Source organism: Chiloscyllium plagiosum, unplaced genomic scaffold, assembly GCF_037043375.1.
Source record: "Chiloscyllium plagiosum isolate Xiang-an unplaced genomic scaffold, Cpla_swu_hap1 HiC_scaffold_7, whole genome shotgun sequence".
NCBI classification, from domain to species: domain Eukaryota; kingdom Metazoa; phylum Chordata; class Chondrichthyes; order Orectolobiformes; family Hemiscylliidae; genus Chiloscyllium; species Chiloscyllium plagiosum.
In genome coordinates, this window is record NW_028270145.1 from 122,377,114 (window position 1) to 122,398,541 (window position 21,428).

Here is a 21,428-nt window from a genome sequence, read left to right on the forward strand (position 1 = left end):
GGAAGGGATGGAGGGGGCGGAGGAGGAGGAGGGGGAAGGGGAGGAGGAGGAGGGGGAAGGGGAGGAGGAGGAGGAGGGGGAAGGGGAGGAGGAGGAGGAGGGGGAAGGGGAGGAGGAGAAGGGGGAAGGAACGGAGAGGGCGGAGGAGGGGGAGGGGGAAGGGATGGAGGGGGCGGAGGAGGAGGAGGGGGAAGGGGAGGAGGGGTAGGGGGAAGGAACGGAGAGGGCGGAGGAGGGGGAGGGGGAAGGGATGGAGGGGGCGGAGGAGGAGGAGGGGGAAGGGGAGGAGGAGGAGGAGGAGGGGGAAGGGGAGGAGGAGGAGGGGGAAGGGGAGGAGGGGGAGGGGGAGGGGGAAGGAACGGAGAGGGCGGAGGAGGGGGAGGGGGAAGGAACGGAGAGGGCGGAGGAGGGGGAGGGGGAAGGAACGGAGAGGGCGGAGGAGGGGGAGGGGTAAGGGACGGAGGGGGCGGAGGAGGGGGAAGGGACGGAGGGGGCGGAGGAGGGGGAAGGGACGGAGGGGGCGGAGGAGGGGGAAGGGACGGCGGGGGCGGAGGAGGGGGAAGGGACGGAGGGGGCGGGGGAAGGGACGGAGTGGGCGGAGGAGGGGGAGGGGGAAGGGACGGAGAGGGCGGGGGAGGGGGAAGGGACGGAGGGGGCGGAGGAGGGGGAGGGGGAAGGGACGGAGGGGGCGGAGGAGGGGGAGGAGGAGGAGGGGGAAGGGAACTGAGGGGGCGGAGGAGGGGGAAGGGACGGAGTGGGCGGAGGAGGAGGAGAGGGAAGGGACGGAGGGGGCGGAGGAAGAGGAGGGGGAAGGGACGGAGGGGGCGGAGGAGGAGGAGGAAGGGACGGAGGGGGAGGGGGAAGGGACGGAGGGGGCGGAGGAGGAGGAAGGGACGGAGGGGGCGGGGGAAGGGACGGAGGGGGCGGAGGAGGAGGAAGGGACGGAGGGGGCGGGGGAAGGGACGGAGGGGGCGGAGGAGGAGGAAGGGACGGAGGGGGCGGGGGAAGGGACGGAGGGGGCGGAGGAGGGGGAAGGGACGGAGGGGGCGGAGGAGGGGGAGAGGGAAGGGACGGAGGGGGCGGAGGAGGGGGAGGGGCAGGGGGAAGGGACGGAGGGGGAGGGGCAGAGGGAAGGGGCGGAGGAGGGGGAGGGGGAGGGGGAAGGGACGGAGGGGCGGAGGAGGGGGAGGGGGAAGGGACGGAGGGGGCGGAGGAGGGGGATGGGGAAGGGACGGAGGGGGCGGGGGAGGGGGAAGGGACGGAGGGGGCAGAGGAGGGGGAGGGGGAAGGGACGGAGTGGGCGGGGGAAGGGGAGGGGGAAGGGCCGGAGGGGGCGGAGGAGGGAGAGGGGGAAGGGACGGAGGGGGCGGGGGAGGGGGAGGGGGAAGGGACGGAGGGGGCGGAGGAGGGGGAGGGGGAAGGGACGGAGGGGGCGGGGGAGGGGGAGGGGGAAGGGACGGAGGGGGCGGGGGAGGGGGAGGGGGAAGGGACGGAGGGGGAGGGGGAGGGGGAAGGGACGGAGGGGGCGGAGGAGGGGGAGGGGGAAGGGACGGAGGGGGCGGAGGAGGGGGAGGGGGAAGGGACGGAGGGGGCGGAGGAGGGGGAGGGGGAAGGGACGGAGGGGGCGGAGGAGGGGGAGGGGGAAGGGACGGAGGGGGCGGAGGAGGGGGAAGGGACGGAGGGGGCGGAGGAGGGGGAAGGGACGGAGAGGGCGGAGGAGGGGGAGGGGGAAGGGACGGAGGGGGCGGAGGAGGGGGAGGGGGAAGGGACGGAGGGGACGGGGAAGGGACGGAGGGGGCGGAGGAGGGGGAGGGGGAAGGGACGGAGGGGGCGGAGGAGGGGGAGGGGGAAGGGACGGGGGGGGAGGGGGAAGGGACGGAGGGGGCGGAGGAGGGGGAGGGGGAAGGGACGGAGGGGACGGAGGAGGGGGAGGGGGAAGGGACGGAGGGGGCGGAGGAGGGGGAGGGGGAAGGGACGGAGGGGGCGGAGGAGGGGGATGGGGAAGGGACGGAGGGGGCGGAGGAGGGGGATGGGGAAGGGACGGAGGGGGCGGAGGAGGGGGAGGGGGAAGGGACGGAGGGGGCGGAGGAGGGGGAGGGGGAAGGGGCGGAGGAGGGGGAGGGGGAAGGGACGGAGGAGGGGGAGGGGGAAGGGACGGAGGGGGCGGAGGGGGAAGGGACGGAGGGGGCGGAGGAGGGGGAGGGGGAAGGGACGGAGGGGGCGGAGGAGGGGGAGGGGGAAGGGACGGAGGGGGCGGAGGAGGGGGAGGGGGAAGGGACGGAGGGGGAGGGGGAAGGGACGGAGGGGGCGGAGGAGGGGGAGGGGGAAGGGACGGAGGGGGCGGAGGAGGGGGAGGGGGAAGGGACGGAGGGGGCGGAGGAGGGGGAGGGGGAAGGGACGGAGGGGGCGGAGGAGGGGGAGGGGGAAGGGACGGAGGGGGCGGAGGAGGGGGAGGGGGAAGGGACGGAGGGGGCGGAGGAGGGGGAGGGGGAAGGGACGGAGGGGGCGGAGGAGGGGGAGGGGGAAGGGACGGAGGGGGGGGAAGGGGCGGAGGGGGAAGGGACGGAGGGGGCGGAGGAGGGGGAAGGGGCGGAGGAGGGGGAGGGGGAAGGGACGGAGGGGGCGGAGGAGGGGGAAGGGGCGGGGGAGGGGGAAGGGACGGTGGGGGCGGAGGAGGGGGAGGGGGAAGGGGCGGAGGGGGAGGGGGAAGGGACGGAGGGGGCGGAGGAGGGGTAGGGGGAAGGGACGGAGGGGGCGGAGGAGGGGAGGGGGAAGGGACGGAGGGGGCGGAGGAGGGGGAGGGGGAAGGGACGGAGGGGGCGGAGGAGGGGGAGGGGGAAGGGACGGAAGGGGCGGAGGAGGGGGAGGGGGAAGGGACGGAGGGGGAAGGGGGGAGGGGGAAGGGACGGATGGGGAAGGGGAAGGGACGGAGGGGGGAGGGGGAAGGGACGGAGGGGGGAGGGGGAAGGGACGGAGGGGGAGGGGGAAGGGACGGCGGGGGCGGGGGAGTGGTAAGGGACGGAGGGGGAGGGGGAAGGGACGGAGGGGGCGGGGGAGGAGGAAGGGACGGAGTAGGGGGAGGGGGAAGGGACGGAGGGGGCGGGGGAGGGGGAAGGAACGGACGGGGCCGGGACGGAGGGGGCCGAGGAGGGGGAAGTGACGGAGGGGGCGGGGACGGAGGGGGCGGAGGAGGGGGAAGGGACGGAGGGGGCGGAGGAGGGGGAAGGGATGGAGGGGGCGGAGACCGAGGGGGCGGGGGAGGGGGAAGAGGCGGAGGGGGCGGAGGAGGCGGAGGAGGGGGAAGGGGTGGGGGGGGGGGAAGGGGAAGGGGCGGAGAGGGGGAAATGGCAGAGGGGGAGGGGGAAGTGGCAGAGTAGGGGGAGGGGGAGGGGGCGGAGGAGGGGGAGGGGGCGGAGGAGGGGGAATGGGCGGAGGGTGCGGGGAGGGGGCGGGGAAGGGGCGGAGGAGGGGGAGGGGGAAGGGACGGAGGGGGAGGGGGAAGGGATGGAGGAGGAGGGACGGAAGGGGCGGGGGAAGGGACGGAGGGGGCGGGGGAGGGGGAGGGGGAAGGGACGGAGGGGGCGGAGGAGGGGGTGGGGGAAGGGGCGGAGAGGGGAGGGGGAAGGGGCGGAGAGGGGAGGGGGAAGGGGCGGAGTAGGGGGCGGAGTAGGGGGCGGAGGAGGGGGAGGGGGCGGAGGAGGGGGAAGGGGCGGAGGGGGAAGGGGCAGAGGAGGGGGAAGGGGCGGAGGGGGAGGGGGAAGGGGCGGGGGAGGGGGAAGGGACGGAGGGGGCGGAGGAGGGGGAAGGGACGGAGGGGGCGAGCTGGGGGAGTGGGAGAGACAGTTGGGGGGAGCTGGGGGGTGTGGTAGAGACGGAGGGGCGAGCTGGGGGGCGGGTGGGAGAGACGGTGGGGCGAGCTGGGGGAAGGAGAGATGGAGGGGGCGGAGGAGGAGGAGGAGGAGGAGGATGGGGAAGAGATGGAGGGGCGAGGTGGGGGTGGTGGGAGAGACGGAGGGGCGAGCATGGGGGCGGGGGGGAAAGACGGAGGGGCGAGCATGGGGGCAGGGGGGAGAGACGGAGGGGCGAGCATGGGGGCGGGGTGGAAAGACGGAGGGGCGAGCATGGGGGCAGGGGGGAGAGACGGAGGGGCGAGCATGGGGGCAGGGGGGAGAGACGGAGGGGCGAGCATGGGGGCAGGGGGGAGAGACGGAGGGGCGAGCATGGGGGCGGGTGGGAGAGACGGAGGGGCGAACTGGGGGTGGTGAGAGAGACGGAGGGGCGAGCTGGGGCGGTGGGAGAGATTGAGGAGGCGGAGGAGGAGGATGAGGAAGAGATGTAGGGGCGAGCTGGGGGTGGTGAGAGATGGAGGGTGACGGGTGGGGGAGAGGCGGGTGGGAGAGGCGGAGAGGCGGGTGGTGAGAGAGGTGAGCAAGATGGAGGGGCGAGCTGGGGGCGGTGAGCGGGAGAGACGGAGGGTGGGAGAGACGGCGGGGCGAGCTGGGGCGGAGGGTGGGAGAGACAGAGAGGCGAGCAGGGGTGCGGGGGGGAGAGACGGAGGGGCGAGCAGGGGTGCGGGGGGGGAGAGACGGAGGGGAGAGACGGAAGGGCGAGCAGGGGTGCGGGGGGGGAGAGACGGAGGGGCGAGCAGGGGTGCGGGGGGGGAGAGACGGAGGGGCGAGCACGGGTGCGGGGGGGGAGAAACGGAGGGGCGAGCAGGGGTGCGGGGGGGAGAAACGGAGGGGCGAGCAGGGGTGCGGGGGGGGGGAGAGACGGAGGGGCGAGCAGGGGTGCGGGGGGGAGAGACGGAGGGGCGAGCAGGGGCGGAGGGTGGGAGAGACGGCGGGGCGAGCTGGGGCGGAGGGTGGGAGAGACGGAGGGGCGAGCTGGGGCGGAGGGTGGGAGAGACGGCGGGGCGAGCTGGGACGGAGGGGCGAGCAGGGGTGCGGGGGGGAGAGACGGAGGGGCGAGCAGGGGTGCGGGGGGAGAGACGGAGGGGCGAGCAGGGGTGCGGGGGGGAGAGACGGAGGGGCGAGCAGGGGTGCGGGGGGGAGAGACGGAGGGGCGAGCAGGGGTGCGGGGGGGACAGACGGAGGGGCGAGCAGGGGTGCGGGGGGGAGAGACGGAGGGGCGAGCAGGGGTGCGGGGGGGAGAGACGGAGGGGCGAGCAGGGGTGCGGGGGGGAGAGACGGAGGGGCGAGCAGGGGTGCGGGGGGGAGAGACGAGGGGGGAGCAGGGGTGCGGGGGGGAGAGACGGAGGGGCGAGCAGGGGTGCGGGGGGGAGAGACGGAGGGGCGAGCAGTGGTGCGGGGGGGAGAGACGGAGGGGCGAGCAGGGGTGCGGGGGGGAGAGACGGAGGGGCGAGCTGGGGTCCGGGGGGGGAGAGACGGAGGGGCGAGCAGGGGTGCGGGGGGGAGAGACGGAGGGGCGAGCTGGGGTCCGGGGGGGGAGAGACGGAGGGGCGAGCAGGGGTGCGGGGGGGAGAGACGGAGGGGCGAGCTGGGGCGGAGGGTGGGAGAGACGGCGGGGCGAGCTGGGGCGGAGGGTGGGGGAGATGGAGGGGCGAGCTGGGGCGGAGGGTGGGAGAGAGGGAGGGGCGAGCGGGGGCGGAGGCCAGGAGAGAGGGAGGGGCGAGCTGGGGTTGGGAGTGTAGGAGGGGTTGGGGGGGAGAGGAGGAGGGGGAAGAGATGGGGGGGTGGGAGAGAAGGAGGGCTGAGCTGGGGGGGTGGGAGAGATGGATGGGTGAGGAGGAGGGGTGAGCGGGGAGGTGGGGAGAAGGGGGAAGAGATGGTTGGGTGAGCGGGGGAGGGAAGAGGAGGGGGTGCGGGTGGGGGAAGAGATGGATGGGTGAGCCGAGGGTTGTTGGGGTTTGCATGTTCTTTAGAGCATTGGAGTGAACTCGATAGCCAGATGATTTCCTTCCATCCTGTTGGGATTCTATGATTTCTTATTTGTGTTTGTTGCTTTTTTTAACTTCTCAGTGATTTGCTGATTAACCTGTCAGTTTTAACACAGGAGGCCTAAGGCATGTGCAAGCCAGGTTGTGTCGTCCTTGTGGGAAGCAATAATAACTTGTCTATAATGTGACTTATCAGTTGCAATTCACACCAAGATGCCCCAAAACAACATCAGCATGGAGCAAACAGCTCATGGGACACATCAGAGCTCACCACACAAAACTGTGACTGGGATAATTGAGAAGGAAGGTGATGCTACTATGGAGCGGAAGAAGAAAAAGAAGAAAGAGCCAAGACCAGAGTCCATTATAATCTACCGCACAGGAAGCGAGAGAGTGGAAGAAGATCAGCATGACCCAGACACCACAGCCAAGAACACAGAGGAGCAGACTAACTTTCTGTGTCCTCCCAGTGTAGAAGGTACTACAGATAGATTCTAACTGCACCCGCATCCTCTGGCTCCAAGCATAGGTTGTCCATTTGGCCTCTAATAGGCTCACTTATTTCCCCCCGGCCTCTTGCACTTAAATATATTTATAAAATGCCTTTGGGATTTCCTTAATCTTATATGCCAAAGAGATTTGTGGCCCCTTTTTGCCCTCATAATTTCTTTTTTAAGCAATGCTCAAAACTCTCTGCACTTGTGAAGGGGCTCCCTTTTTAATGCTCTGTGCCTAACGTAGACTTCCTTCTTTTTCTTCAGACTCTCTCTAGCTCTTGTCATCCAGTGTTCCCTGGACTTGCTGCCGTTGCCCTTCACTCTCAAAAGAACATGCTAGCCTTGAATTCTCATTCTACTACTTTAGATTAGATTACTTACAGTGTGGAAGCAGGCGCTTCAGCCCAACAAGTCCACACCGACCCTCCGAAGAGCAACCCACCCAGACCCATTCCCCTGAATATACCCCTTCACCTGCATATACCCCTTCACCTGCATATACCCCTTCACCTGCATTTATCTCTTCACCTAACACTACGGGAAATTTCGCATGGCCAATTCACCTAATCTGCACATCTTTGGATTGTGGGAGGAAACCCATGCAGACACGGGGAGAACGTGCAAACTCCATGCAGACAGTCACCAGAGGCTGGAATTGAGCCTGGTGCTGTGAGGCTGCAGTGCTAAGCACTATGCCACCGTGTCGCCCCACCATGTCTCCCGCTTTCTAACTGTAGACTTACTTACCAGTAGTCTGTTTGCCAGATCCTGTCTAATGATATTGAAATCTGCCTTCACCAGTTTAGTCACTTAATGTTATCCTTATCCCTTTCCATAATGATTAGATTAGATTATTTGGAATGTGGAAACAGGCTCTTCGGCCCAACAAGTCCACACCGACCTGCCGAAGCACAACCCACCCAGACCCATTCCCCTACATTTATCTCTGCACCTAACACTACGGGCGATTTAGCATGGCCAATTCACCTAACCTGCACATTTTTGGATTGTGGGAGGGAACCGGAGCACCCGGAGGAAACCCACACAGGCACGGGGAGAATGTGCAAACTCCACACAGATTCGCCTGAGGTGGGAATTGAACCTGGGTCTCTGTTACTGTGAGGCAACAGTGCTAACCACTATGCCACCGTGCCACCCACTTGACTATGAAACGTAGAGTTGTTGTCACTACCCCCCAAAATATTTGCCCACTGACACTACAACCACTTGATAGGGTTAATCCTGATCTTAGGGAATAAAACCAATCACGGAATTAGGTCAAGCACTGCACATCTCTAGTTGGACTATATGTACTGGCATAAAAGTTCTCCTGGGTGCACTGTAAATATTAGACCCCATCTAATCATTTCAAACTAAGATGAAAACAGAAGTTGCTAGAAAATCTCAGCAGGTCTGGCAACATCTGAAGAGAAATCAAAGCTAACGCTTTGGCTCTGGTGACCATTCCTCAGAACGGGCCTACGGCTTTTCAGTGAATTTCTGCAGTGTACACACTGCCACTGCTGACTGTCAATGGTGGAGGGAGTGAAAGTTTTTGGATATGATGCCAATGAAGCAGGCTGCTTTATCCTGTTTGATGTCAAGCTTCTTGAGTGTTGCTGGAGCTACACTCATACAGGCAAGTGGGGAGTATTCCATCAAACTTGTGACTAGTGCCTTGCAGATAGTGGACAGGCTTTAGGGAGTCAGGAAGTGAGTTACTCACTGTAGTTTTCTTAGCCTCTGACCTGTTCTTGTAGCCACTGTGTTTGTGACAAGTTAAGTTGAGTTTCTGGCCAGTGGTAACCCCAGGAATATTGATGGTGGGGGATTCAGTGATGGTAACATCATTGAATGTCAAGGAGCGGTGATTAACTTTCTCTTCTTTGAGGTGGTCATTACCGGCATTTGTGTGGTGCGTGTGTTACTTGTTAGTTAACAAAGTTGAAATCCCCATAACCTTATTCTAGTCTCACCTCTGAGATTTGCCTACATATCTGTTCCTACATCTCCCTCTTTTCGGAGGCCTGTAATATAATCCAAACAAGGTAAACATCCTTTTTTTAAAAATCTTTAACCTCTACCCGTACAGCCTCATTTGTATTAATGCAACATTCCCAACTCTCTTACATCAGCCCCATTGCACCTGAAACTTTTATACTCTGGAATGTTGAGCTGACAGTCCTGTCCTTCAACCATGTCTTCGTGATCGCAACATGTATTCCCAAATGGTGACCAAAACTGTGAATTCTTCTAGAAGAAAGTGATGAAGCCCAAGACGTCGACTCTCCTGCTCCTCGGATGTTGCCTGACCGGCTGTGTTTTTCCAGCACCACACTTTTTGATTCTGTAAATTATTCTGCCTTATCAGTCAGGCTCCTTGCATTAAAATAGATACAATTTTACTTTCCAGTCCTCCCATGTACCTTATCATGATCATGTTTTCTCTGCCAGACTGACTGACCTGGTATTCCTTCTATATCTGAACGATGCTCCTGATTTTAACTCGATTCTGCCCCAACCTCATCCCAAAGTAGTTTAAAACCTTTTCAATGGTACAAGCAAATATCCCAACAAGAATATTGGACCCATTCCAGTTCAGGTGCAATCTATCCAGCTTGTACAGGTCCCACCTGCCCCCAGAAACTGTCCCAATGATCTAACAATCTAAAGCCCCCTCCCTTATACCATCCCTATAGCCATGTGTTCATCTGACCTATCTTATTCCTATACTCAGTCGGGCATAGCAGTGGAAGTAACTTGGGGAATTGCATTCTTAATAGTCTTCTGCTTTAATCTGCAACCACTTTTCTTAATTCCTGTGACAGGACCTCTTTTTCTTTACCAATGTAATCAGTACAGATGTCATGACTACTGGCTGTTCACCTTCCCCTTCAGACTACCTTGCAGCCATTCTGGGACATGCCTGACCCTAGCACCAGAGAGGCAACATATTATTTAAGAGCCTTGTTTGTACCCACAGAACTGCCTGTCAGTTTTCATTTGATATCATGTTTTCTGCCAGTCCTGTAGAGTCATAGAGTTGTACAGCAGGGGAACAGACCCGTTAGTCCAATTCATCCATACCTACCAAATATCCCAAATTAATCTAGCCCCATTTGCCAGCATTCAGCCCATATCCCCCTCAGCCCTTCCTTTTATGCATTTTAAATGTTGTAATTGTACCAGCCTCCACCAGTTCCTCTGGTAGTTCATTCCATAAATGCAGCAGCCTTTGCATGAAAAGGTTGCCCTTCAGGTCCTTTTCTAAATCTTTTCCCTCTGACTTTAAACCTATGCCTTCTAGTTTTGGACTCCCCTATTCTGGGGAAAAGACCTTGGCTATTCACCCTGTCTGTGTCTCTCATGGTTTTATAAATCACTATAATGTCACCCTTCAGTCTTCAAAGCTACAGGGAAAAACTGTGCTCAACTGGAATGTAAAACCTCTGAATGAAGAATATTAGAGGACCTCAAGTGAGAGCAGGAAATTGGAAATTGAATATCATAAAGTTGAAAGAGCTTAATGAAATCGTGGGCTGAACGGTTATGGAATAATCCAGTGTTGCTGTTTCTGATGGGGCCCTTCTTTCCTAATATTCTGAGTTGCAATATATAATGTCACTGAGGAAAGAATGTTGTACAAAACATCAGCTTGCATGTGATCACTGTCTGAGCCTCAAATGAAATGTGAAGAAAATGTTTATATTTCAGGTTGATAAAATCTTATGTTGTTTGTGAGATAGGTGGCTGGAGCGTACCTACTGACAGCAGATATGTAACACTAACTGGCACAATCACCCGTGGCAAGAAGAAGGGGCAGATGGTGGACATCCACGTAACGCTAACTGAGAAAGAGCTCCAGGAACTAGCCAAGTCAAAGGAGCCCCTACAGCCTGAAGAAAAAGGCACAAAAAAAGCATGTGATGTAGGGTTGCATAGAGGTCCTCATGTTGTCATATGGAGCCTTGTGTGCGCTCCAGTGGTCTTTGTGTTGTCCTTTGTCATGTCCTTTTATTATGGAACCATTACCTGGTATAACATTTTCTTGGTTTACAACGAGGAACGGTCCTTCTGGCATAAGATTACAATTTGCCCCTTTCTGATTATTTTTTACCCAGTGCTAATTGTAGCAATGTCTGTGTCCCTTGCTGTGTACACAACCGTGACACAGATATCCTGGTCATTTGGTGAGTGGTGGCAAGCAGTGCGAGACTTGGAGAAAGGTTTCTGTGGCTGGTTGTCTGGGAAACTTGGTCTGGAGGATTGTTCCCCGTACAGCATTGTGGAGCTGCTGGATTCTGACAATGTTTCAGGTAGTCTGTCCTGTAAGGCAGCACCAGCAGGGGAGCAGACATCTGCTGTTTAAAGAATATTGATCCAGAGAGAAAGCACCTGACCGAAGAAACTGCTTAGGATTTTGAAATGAAATGAAGTTTTGCGTGAATTTACTCTGCCCCTGTAATGTTGTTTGACTTTGTAGTATTCAGATGCACGTAACTAACGTCTGCTTTTAGGAAGAAATTTAAGCTGTTTAGATCAATAAGCATAACCATGTAAGACTCGTGTCTCTGCTAATGCATGGGAGGCTTGTTTGCCTTTTGCCAGTTCCCACTATTACTTAGTTCCTGGAGCTAGAATACCCAAGTTTGAATTATCTCACACTCAATGCAGGGTCTGACCCTACTGTAGTGCAAGAGGCTACAAATAATGGTATCAGGTCAAATGGAGAAGAATTGCTATTTAACTTATTTATTTATTTTAATGTCTGAAGGTGCTGGCCTGTGCTTTCCCTGCAAAACTGTTAGTTTATTTTTTAATGGAGTAGCTTATTTGCAAACACTAAAAGGCTACTAAAGGTTTAGGGTATATTAGCAGGGTTTACTACAGTATTGTTTTTAAATGAGCCATGAATATACTGCTAAGTAACTGCCTATGCTAATTATACTTCAACTGTGTTAAAGGCCTAATCGAAGAGAAATCGTGACTGCTGGGATGTAATTTTTTTCTATGGTTAAATCCAACATGACGACAAAAGATAATGCGGCAATTCACCATAGACTTTAATATTTCAGGGGATCTTAAGGCCTTGAGGCACCATTTAACATTTAGTTAATTTAAAGCTTATCACATTCATAATACTAGATCATAGAATAAAGATAATTTACATCATTTCTGTAGAATATTCACTCTTCAATCATTAAAGCTATAAAAGAGTTTAATTTAATAATGTAACTGAATACCTTTCCATGTCCAGATTGAACCAGGTCAATTTTCCTATGCTACAAATTTTGGCCTTGCATCAAACACACCACTTGGTGGTCATAAGTATGCGACTTCTCAATTAGTACAAACTGGTGGGAGCAATTTGTTTAGCTCCTATAGTGCTCTGGTTCCACGTCCAGTTTGGCACCAGCAGGTTGTCACATTTAATCATTCCTGCATCTTCATTAAGTACTGTCTTTTGACTTTAAACCCACTAATCTATCCTTGTCTGTACCGAGCTATCTGATTTTATATCATTCAGTGTTTCAAAGAAAACAATCCCAGTCTATTCAATTTTTCTTCTTGACTAAAACCCTCCCAGCCAGAAAACATCTTGATAAATCTCTTCTGCACCCTCTCCAATGCAATTGCATAACTCCAGTAACATAGATTCTAGAACTGTGTATAATTCTCTAGCTGTGCCCAAAATCAATGTTTTATACAATTCTAGTGTCACTTCCCTGCTCTTAAATGCTATGCCTGGACCTGTAAAAGCGAGTATCTCATGCTGCCTTAACCACTTTGTCAATCAGTCCCACTGGGGCCAGTGAACATGAACACCAGGATCCCTTTGATACTCAGTATTTCCCAGTGTCCTACCATTTGTAACACATTCCCTTGCCTTATTTGCCTGCCCAGGGGAATTGACTCACACTAAATAGGATTGAATTCCATTTGCCACTGATCCACCCATCTGACCAGCCAGGCAAAAGTGAAGATTGCAGATGCTGGAGATTAGAATCAAGATTAGAGTGGCGCTGGAAAAGCACAGCAAGTCAGGCAGCATCCGAGGAGCAGGAAAATTGATGTTTCGGGCAAAAGCCCTTCATCATCCTGATGAAGGGCTTTTGCCCGAAACATAGATTTTCCTGCTACTCGGGTGCTGCCTGACCTGCTGTGCTTTGCATCTGACCAGCCAGTCTATATCCCGCTGTAATCTAAGGTATCTGCCTCATTATTTACCACCCCAGCAATTATTATATCTTTTGTTAAATGATTTGTGGCTGAATCCAGTACTTTATATGTTAGTGTTCAAATGAATAACAAATGATATGAGTTTTTATTTGTTCATAGGATGTGGGTATCACTGATTAATGTTTATTTAAGATCTCTCACCATCTTCTTCCCACCACCATCATCAACCACTGCTATCTAAGTGTGGTGGTGATATCATTAAAAGTCAACTTGGCATGTGACTTAAAAGATAAATTGCAGGTGGTGGTGTTCAGCTGCCTTATCCTTCTAAGTGATAGGTCTTTGGTTTGGAAGCTGCTATCAAAGAGCTATTGTGTGTTGTTGCAGTATATCGTAGGTAGATTGTATATACTGCTGCCATTTTGAATTGGTGATAGTCATGTGGTGGTGGCTGGGCTGCCAATCAAGCTTGGTCTTGGATGGTATCAAGCTTCTTTAGTGTAGTTCCAGCTGCACTCATGCAGGCAAATACGGAGTATTCCATCACACTCCTGACTTGTGCCTTGTAGGTCATTTGGGGAGTCAGAAAGTAAGTTACCACAGAATTTCTAGCCTCTGATCTATGCATTTAGCTATAGGATTTATTTGACCCAGTTCAGTTTCTGGTCAATCTGCAGGGTGGCACAGTGGCTCAGTGGTTAGCATTTCTGTCTGTCAGCACCAGGCACCCGGGTTCAGTTTTATCCTCTGATGATTCTCTATGCAGAGTTTGTACATTCTCCCTATGTCTGCGTAGGTTTCCTCTGAGTACTCCAGTTTCCTCCCACAATCCAAAGATGTGGAGGTTAGGTGGATTGACCATGCTGAATTGCCTATAGTGTCCAAAGTTGATAGGTTAGAGGGGTGGTTTTGGTTGGGATGCTTTTTGGAGAGTCGATGTGGGCTCAATGGCTGATTGGCCTGATTCCACACTCAGTATTCTATGATTCTATTATACAGAATGTTCATGGAGGAGATTTCAGCAATAATAATGCCATTTGAATGTGAAGGAATTAGATTCTCTGTTGGATAAACTCATAATCTCCTGATAATAGAATGGCATGAACATGACTCAATTTCCACATCACTGGCCAGATGCCACTGTTATTGCAGTCTGGAACTACTTGTTGATGGTTGGAGATAATTCTGATGCATAAGTCTTCAGAACTATTGCTGAAATTGTCAGGGCCAGTCTTCAGCCAATTCAATTTGCCATTCATGTTACCACAAAATAGCTGAAAACACTCACAAGGAGGCAAAGATGGATCATCCACTGAGCAAACCTGGTTGAAGTTGGTTACAAATGCTTCAATCTTGTCTTTAGCCCTGATGTGCTGGTTCTCCCATCATTGCAGATTGTAATGCCAGAGGAACTTCAATTATCCGATTACCAGATTATCTGGCAAGATCGCAAGATCCCGATGCTTGGCTAAACGATGTTAACTAGCATTCGGTTATCTGGAATTTGATTACGAAATGCTCCCTACCCATGTCCTTCGGCTAACTAAGGTTCTTCTATATTTATCAAGCCCCATCAACATTGAACAAACAGTACTGTACAAGAACAGAGTGAAGATTAGAGCAGTGCTGGGAAAGCACAGCAGGCCAGGCAGCATCCAAGGAGCAGGAAAATCGATATTTTGGACAAAAGCCCTTCATCAGGACTGTACAAGAACAGTCTTTTGGACCAACAAGCCTCCACTGACTTATGTTGTCTTTCTAAACCTGTTTCCTGATGAAGAGCTTATGCTCGAAACATCGACTTTCCTACTCCTCAGATGCTGCCTGACTAGCTGTGCTTTTCCAGCATCAGACTTTTCAACTCTGCTCTCCACCATCTGCAATCTTCGCTTTCTCCTTTTTCTAAAACTTTTGCCTTTACCTTGCCCATATTCCTCTATTTCTTGCTTATTCATGTATCTGTCAAGATGCCTCTTAGACTTGCTGTTGTATCTGTCCATAACCACCTCTGTCAGTGCATTCCCGGCACTTACCATCACTGTGTAAAAAATAAATTTGCATCTTGAAGTAACTCCACAGAGGTTGTCACCAAGTCACTCTTTATTTATATGTGCAAAGTTCTTCACACTCATCTAGCTCCCTCAGAGCCAACTGTTTGTGAACAGGATGTCTGACAATCCTGTTTTCTTTTTTCTTTTTTTTCTTGTTTATTATTTTTTTTCCTTTTTTCCCCCCTCTCCCCACACTACCGCCTAATTGCAGTAGTGCTTTTTTCCCCCAGCACCCATGTGTGTTTGCAGGTGTGAGACACAATGAAAGATATAAGGTGCACCAATCTTTATTCAATTTCCACCACCAGGAAGGAAAGAAACACCAGAGTGACCAGTGACAAGCAGTGCCCTTGACATTAAAGGGCAATGCTGTGTGATCAAACAGTGAAGGGGAGGGCAGGGATTAAATCAAAGTAGAATTGAATGGGTAAATTATGCACTCCACTCCCTGCGGCACCCTCCTCTCCCTGAACAGCTCAAGGGTGTTGGTGGACACTGCGTGCTCCTTCTCCAGAGACACCCGGGCTCTAACGTAACCGCGGAAGAGGGGCAGGCAGTCTGCCCTAATGACCCCCTCCACGGCCCGCTGCCTGGACCTGTTTATGGCCAGTTTGGCCAGGCCCAGGAGCAGACCCACGAGGAGGTCTTCAGACCTGCCCTCCCCCTTCTGTACCGTGTGTCCGAAGATCAAGAGTGTGCGACTGAAGTGCAATCCTGTTTTCTTATCTGTCAGCCTGGGCTCTCTGGGGCTGTTAATCTGGTCCAATCAGGGAACTCCTTTTTTTTTTGAAGTCCACCTGGCTGACCTCATTACATCGCTACACTTTTCATATCTACTTTAAACTTTCCCCTTTTTACTTTAAACTTATGTTCCCTAGTAATTGATATTTCTATTCATTCCTCTCGTATTTTTGGGAACTTCTATCAGGTTGCTGCTCAGCATCTGTTCAAGTAAAAACAAACCAAATTTCTCCACACACTCCTAATAGCTAATGATCAGGCAGCATCCTGATAAACCTTTTCTGTACCTGTTAATGGGAATACTTGTCCAATTTAAAGCATGTTACTTACATAAAATTCCTATAGCACAGAAGACACCCTTTGAAGAGCATCCCATCCAAACTGTATCCCCATCCCTCTAACCCCTCATTACCAAGGCTACTCCACCCAGCTTTTGTATCCCTAGACACTACAATGTCCTGTAGCCAATCCACCTAACCTGCACGTTTTTGGACTGTGGGATGAAAGTGGAGCACCCGGGTGGAAACCCATCCGGACATAGAAAGAATGTGCAAACTCCACATAGACACTCACCTAAGGCTGGGATTGAACCTCGGTCCCCAGCTCTGTGAGGTAACTGTTAACCACCGAGCCACCATGCTGTTCTTGGTTCACATGCAAGTAGTCTTGTGTTGTAATTTCACCAGCTGATTTCTCATTTTTGGGTATGTTTGTACTCCTGCACTCTTTTTTTCAATAAATCAAAATTTATCATCTGGCAGAGTTTGTGGGCAAAGTTAAAAATCACACAACTTCAGGTTATAGTGGCGGTTAAGATATTGCTCTCAGAATTTATAGCCAAAGAAGTCCAGTGTCATGGAAATGGGGTACAGTAAACAATCTTAGGTTAAAACTTCCATCTTTTCTAGTGGGATATGCTGATTTCTGTTGTTTAATATGTAAATCACAGAACTTCTTTTCACTTACATTCTCAAGATAGCTCAGCTTTTTAAACAGTACGTATGAAGTCTGTCTGTGTCCCAATGCTATGTCAAACCCTCTGTATAGTTTGAGTTTTACATGGATTCATGCAGTTTTTGAGCAAAATAAAATGTAATTCTGCAATAACAAATTCACCCCATAAGCTTATGTGTGCGCATGGAGAAGCGACAGATTGAGTGTGTAGGTGTGAGTGCACGTGACTGTGTGTGTGTGTTTGTGTGTGTGTGTGAGCTTGGTTAAGTGTGTGTGAGTGAGTGTGATGGGGTATGTGTGAGAGGTTATATGTGTGTGTCTATGACGGAGGGTCGACATTGGTGTGTATGTAGAAGTGTGAGAGTCTATTGTGTGGTGGGGTCACCTGTCGTGCACCATGAACCCACTGTCCCAATTGAGGCCATTCCCACCGAATACCGAACTTTGCGATCAGCTTCTGCTTAGCTACTCTTTTGTTGCTTGTCCCGAAGTCCACCTTGGAGGATGGTCACTCAAAAGTCCGAGGCCGAATGTCCCGTACCGCTGAAGTTCTCCCTGACTGGGAGGGAACACTCCTGCTTGGTGATTGTTGAGTGGTGTCTGTTCATCCATTGTCGCAACGTCTGCTCGCCAATGTACCGTGCCTCAGGGCATCCTTGCCTGCAGCGTATGAGATAGACCATGTTGGCTTAGTCACATGAGTATTCACCACGTTCATGGTGGGAGGTATCCCCACGTGTAATGGTGATACTCTAACACAGCATCTGCTGCAAGATGTGGCAGGGTTGTATGGTGGTGTTGTCCTGAAAGCTGGGCAGTTTGCTATGAGTCGTGATCTGTTTAAGATTTGGTGATTTAAAGGTGAGAAGTGGAGGCGTGGGCAATGTCTGGGGAGAGAGCTCATCCTATTGATAATGTGTTGCAGGCTGCGAAGAACATAGCGTAGTTGTTTGGCACCCAGGAAGTACTGGATAACGAAGGATACCCTCACTGTTATTACGGTGTCTTGCTGTGGCACATTGGAACTGACGGTCGATGAGTTGAGCATCGTACCCTATTCTTATGAGGGCATCCTTGAGTACTTGGATTCATGTCACACTACAGGTGACCCCACTGCAGAATACACGCCCATGCACGCAGATCCCCCCTCATATGTACACACATGCACCCCCCTGCGCGCGCTCTCTCTCTCTCTCTCTCTCTCTCTCTCTCTCTCACACACACACTTAACCAAGCTTACACACACACACATGCACACTATCATGTGCACTCATATCCACGGGAGCACACACATGCACACTCAAATCTGTTACTTCTACATGTACACACATATATTAGCTTATGGGCTGAATTTATTTTCGCAGAATTACATTTTATTTTGCTCAAAAACTGCATGAATCTATGTAATACTCTATAAAGCTATACAGAGGGTTTGTCAGTCTGACAAAGCATTGGGGCACAGACAGACTTAACACCTGTTGTTACAAAGCTACCTTGAGAATGTAATTTAAAAAGTTCTGGAATTTACCTATCAAAGAACAGAAACCAGCATATCCCATTAGAAAAGATGAAAGTTTTAATCTAAGATTGCTTACTGTACCCCCATCTCCATGACACTGGACTCCTTTGGCTATAAATTCTGTGAGCAATGTCTTAACCTCCACAACCACCTGATGAAGGAGTGGTGCTCTGAAAGCTAGTGCTTCCAAATAAACCTGTTGGACTATAACCTGGTGTTGTGTGGTTTTAAACTTTGTACACCAGTCCAACACTGGTATCTCGCAAGTCATGGAATTTGTGGAGTTAAGCAGTGAAACACAATTCTGTTGCTGCCTCAAGGTATCCAATTTGCAGTTGCTAGATTTGTTTAAAATTGTCCTAGTTAATAAGATGCTAATGCTGCACAACATGTTGGAAGGCATCTGCAATGTGGAGACAGGATTTCATCTCCATGAGGACTGTGTGATGATCACTCTTATCGATGCTGTCAAAGGCACATATCATATGCAAGGTTGATTGATGAGAATAGTGTCAAGTAAAATTCTATCATCACTTGCTGCAGACCCAGTCTAGAAGCTCTGCCCATTAGTACTTATAACATTGAAGTATTTAGATATATACTTGTGATGTGAAGGCATTCAAGGCTATGGGCCAAATGCTGAAAAATGTGATTAGAATAGTTAGTTAGTTTTTGACTCATAGCCTCAATGGGCTGAAGGGCCTTTATCTGCGTCGTAAGCCTCTGATTCCATTACTAGCATTTTAAATGTAGAACTTCCAATTTAACTGCCCTTTGGAATACTTTTTTAAAATTCTTTTATATTTGCTAATGTTAACTTTTTTTTAGATTAGGTTCCCTACAGTATGGAAACAGGCATTTTGGCCCAACAAGTCACCACTGACCTTCAGAAGAGTAAGGCACCCAGACCCATTCCCCTACCCTATATTTACCCTTGACTAATGCACCTAACATTATGGGCAATTTAGCATAGCCTATTCACCTGACCGGCACATGTTTGGATTGTGGGAGGAAACCCACACAAACATGGGAGAATGTGCAAACTCTACGTAGACAGTTGCCCGAGGCAGGAATTGAACCCAGTTCCCTGGCGACGTGAGCCACCGTGCCACCTTGGTTTTGTTACTATCCCAACTAACACAAACAATTGGACAATATTTACAACTAATCATGACTTTAAAGAGCTCTGCCATGCCACCTCTTAGCATACCCCCCAAGTCCAATAACTTGTCATTGTTTATTGGTAATTTAAACTCCTCATGCCTTGCACCTCATTTTACCACTGCATACAATGTTGATAAGCTCAGAACTACCATGCAACACTGCAACTTCAGCATAAATAAGTCCTAACCATTTTTAATTTATCTTGTATATCACCATGAGAAGGGATCACTGCTCTTCTGTCAGTATGCATTTCCTCATTACTTCCAAGATGTACTGGGACAGCACACAACTATCTACCATCCTGCATAACCAACTTGTACTCGTGTTGCACAATTGTCAATGATTGCTATTCCCTTCAATGTTATGCCACATGCAAATTTTAATATTGTTTATATGTATACTTAATAAATGATATTTAGCAGTTCAGTCAGCTTGTGTCTTCTCCAGATGCTCAATAATTTAATCTTGTGATGGAATGAAGAACAGGAACAGCAACAGCAGTTTTCACTTTGCTTTTGAATACATTGTCAGATTGCTAGCCCTTCAGGCACAATTTTCCTTTTGTTAGAAGTTTGGAGAAATGTAGTTTTACTAGGCTTCCAAGCCATTAATTGGGAACCAATGTGTCCTTACTAATATGTGATGCCTATATCTGCTCACTGTACACCAGGGTTTTGTATAACTACAGCTAAGTTCTGCATCCTTGTACTTCAGTTCTATAGAGATAAAGGCCAATGTTCCATTAGCTTTCTTGATTATTTTCTGCATCTGTTTATAGAGTCGTAGAGATGTGCAGCATGGAAACCGACCCTTTGGTCCAACTCATCCGTGCTGACCAGATAACCTAAATAAATCAAGTCTCATTTGACCAGGTCCTTCTAAACTCTTCCTATTCATGTGGATATCCAAATGCCTTTTAAATGTTATAATTGTACCAGTTTCCACCACTTCCTAGGCAGCTCATTCCATGCATGTGCCACCCTCTGTTTGAAAACGTTGCCCCTTAGGTCCCTTTTAAATCTTTCCCTTCTCACCTTAAATCTATGCTGTATAGTTTTTGACTTGCCACACCACATTGTCAGTTTACGCTGTTCATGCCCTCATGATTTTATAAACCTCTATAAGGCCACCCCTCAACCTCTGACGATGCTCCAGGGAAAATAGCTTCAGCCTCTCCCTATAGCTCAAGCCCTCCAACCCTGGCAACATCCTTGTAAATCTTTTCTGAACCCTTTCAAATTTCACAACATCCTTTGTACAGCAGGGAGACCAGAATTGCATGCAGTAGTCTAAAAGTGGCCTCACCAATGTCCTGTACAGTCACAACTTGACTTCCCAACTCCTGTACTCAATGGATAGATGGAAAGAGAATTGGCTGGGCAGCAGGAGTCAGAGAATAATAGTGGAAGGGGGGTTTCTCAAAATGGAGAATTGTGACCAGTGGTGTTTCACAGGGATCTGTGTTGGGACCACTGTTGGTTGTGATATAAATAAATCATCTGGAGGAAAGTTTAGGTGGTCTGATTAGCAAGTTTGCAGATGACACTAAGTTTGGTGGAGTAGCAGATAGTGACAGGAACTGTCAGAATGCAGCAGGATATTAAATAGAATCCCTAAAGTGTGGGAACAGGCCCTTTGGCCCAACAAGTCCACACCAACCCTGTGAAGAGTATCCCACCCAAACCCATTAATCTACATTGACCCCTGGGTGGCACAGTGGTTAGCAATGCTGCCTCACAGTGCCGGAGACCCGGGTTCAATTCCCGCCTCAGGCGACTGACTGTGTGGAGTTTGCACGGTCTCCCTGTGTCTGCGTGGGTTTCCTCCGGATGCTCCGGTTTCCTCCCACAGTCCAAAGATGTGCAGGTTAGGTGAATTGGCCATGCTAAATTGCCCGTAGTGTTAGGTAAGGGGTAAATGTAGGGATATGGGTGGGTTGCGCTTTGGCGGGTCGGTGTGGACTTGTTGGGCCGAAGGGCCTGTTTCCACACTATAATGTAATCTAATCTAATGCACCTAACCTACACATTTCTGAACATGATGGGCAATTTAGCATAGCTAATTCATCTAACCTGTACATCTTTGAATTGTGGGAGGAAACCCACACAGACACAGGGAGATAGATTGGAGAGTTGGGCAGAGAAATGCAGATGGAGTTCAATCCAGGCAAATGCAAGGTGATGTGTTTTGGAAGATCCAATTCAAGAGCGAACTATATGATAAATGAAAAAGTCCTGGAGAAAATTGATGTGCAGAGAGATTTAGGTGTTCAGGTCCATTGTACCCTGAAGGTGGTAATGCAGGTCAATAGAGTGGTCAAGAAGTCATACAGCATGCCTTCCTTCCTCAGATGGGGTATTGAATATAAGAGTTGGCAGGTCATATTACAGTTGTATAAGACTTTGGTTTGGCCACATTTGGAATAC

At 52.1% G+C, this 21,428-nt stretch overlaps 1 protein-coding gene across 3 annotated transcripts in view; it reads left to right on the forward strand.

Moving 5' to 3' along the window:
• The window catches only part of LOC122551961 (transmembrane protein 169), a 30,041-nt gene extending 17,596 nt beyond the window's left edge, over positions 1-12,445 (forward strand). The window contains exons 2-3 of one of the 3 annotated variants that reach the window (XM_087989449.1): positions 6,002-6,374; positions 10,140-12,445. In XM_087989449.1, coding sequence (XP_087845575.1) covers positions 6,110-6,374; positions 10,140-10,762 — 888 coding nt within the window. In that variant the 5' untranslated portion in view covers positions 6,002-6,109 and the 3' untranslated portion in view covers positions 10,763-12,445. The remainder of the gene's footprint in view (positions 1-6,001; positions 6,375-10,139) is intronic. The other 2 variants (XM_087989450.1, XM_087989451.1) reach the window with 2 other exon arrangements.
• Positions 12,446-21,428: the final 8,983 nt, after the last annotated feature.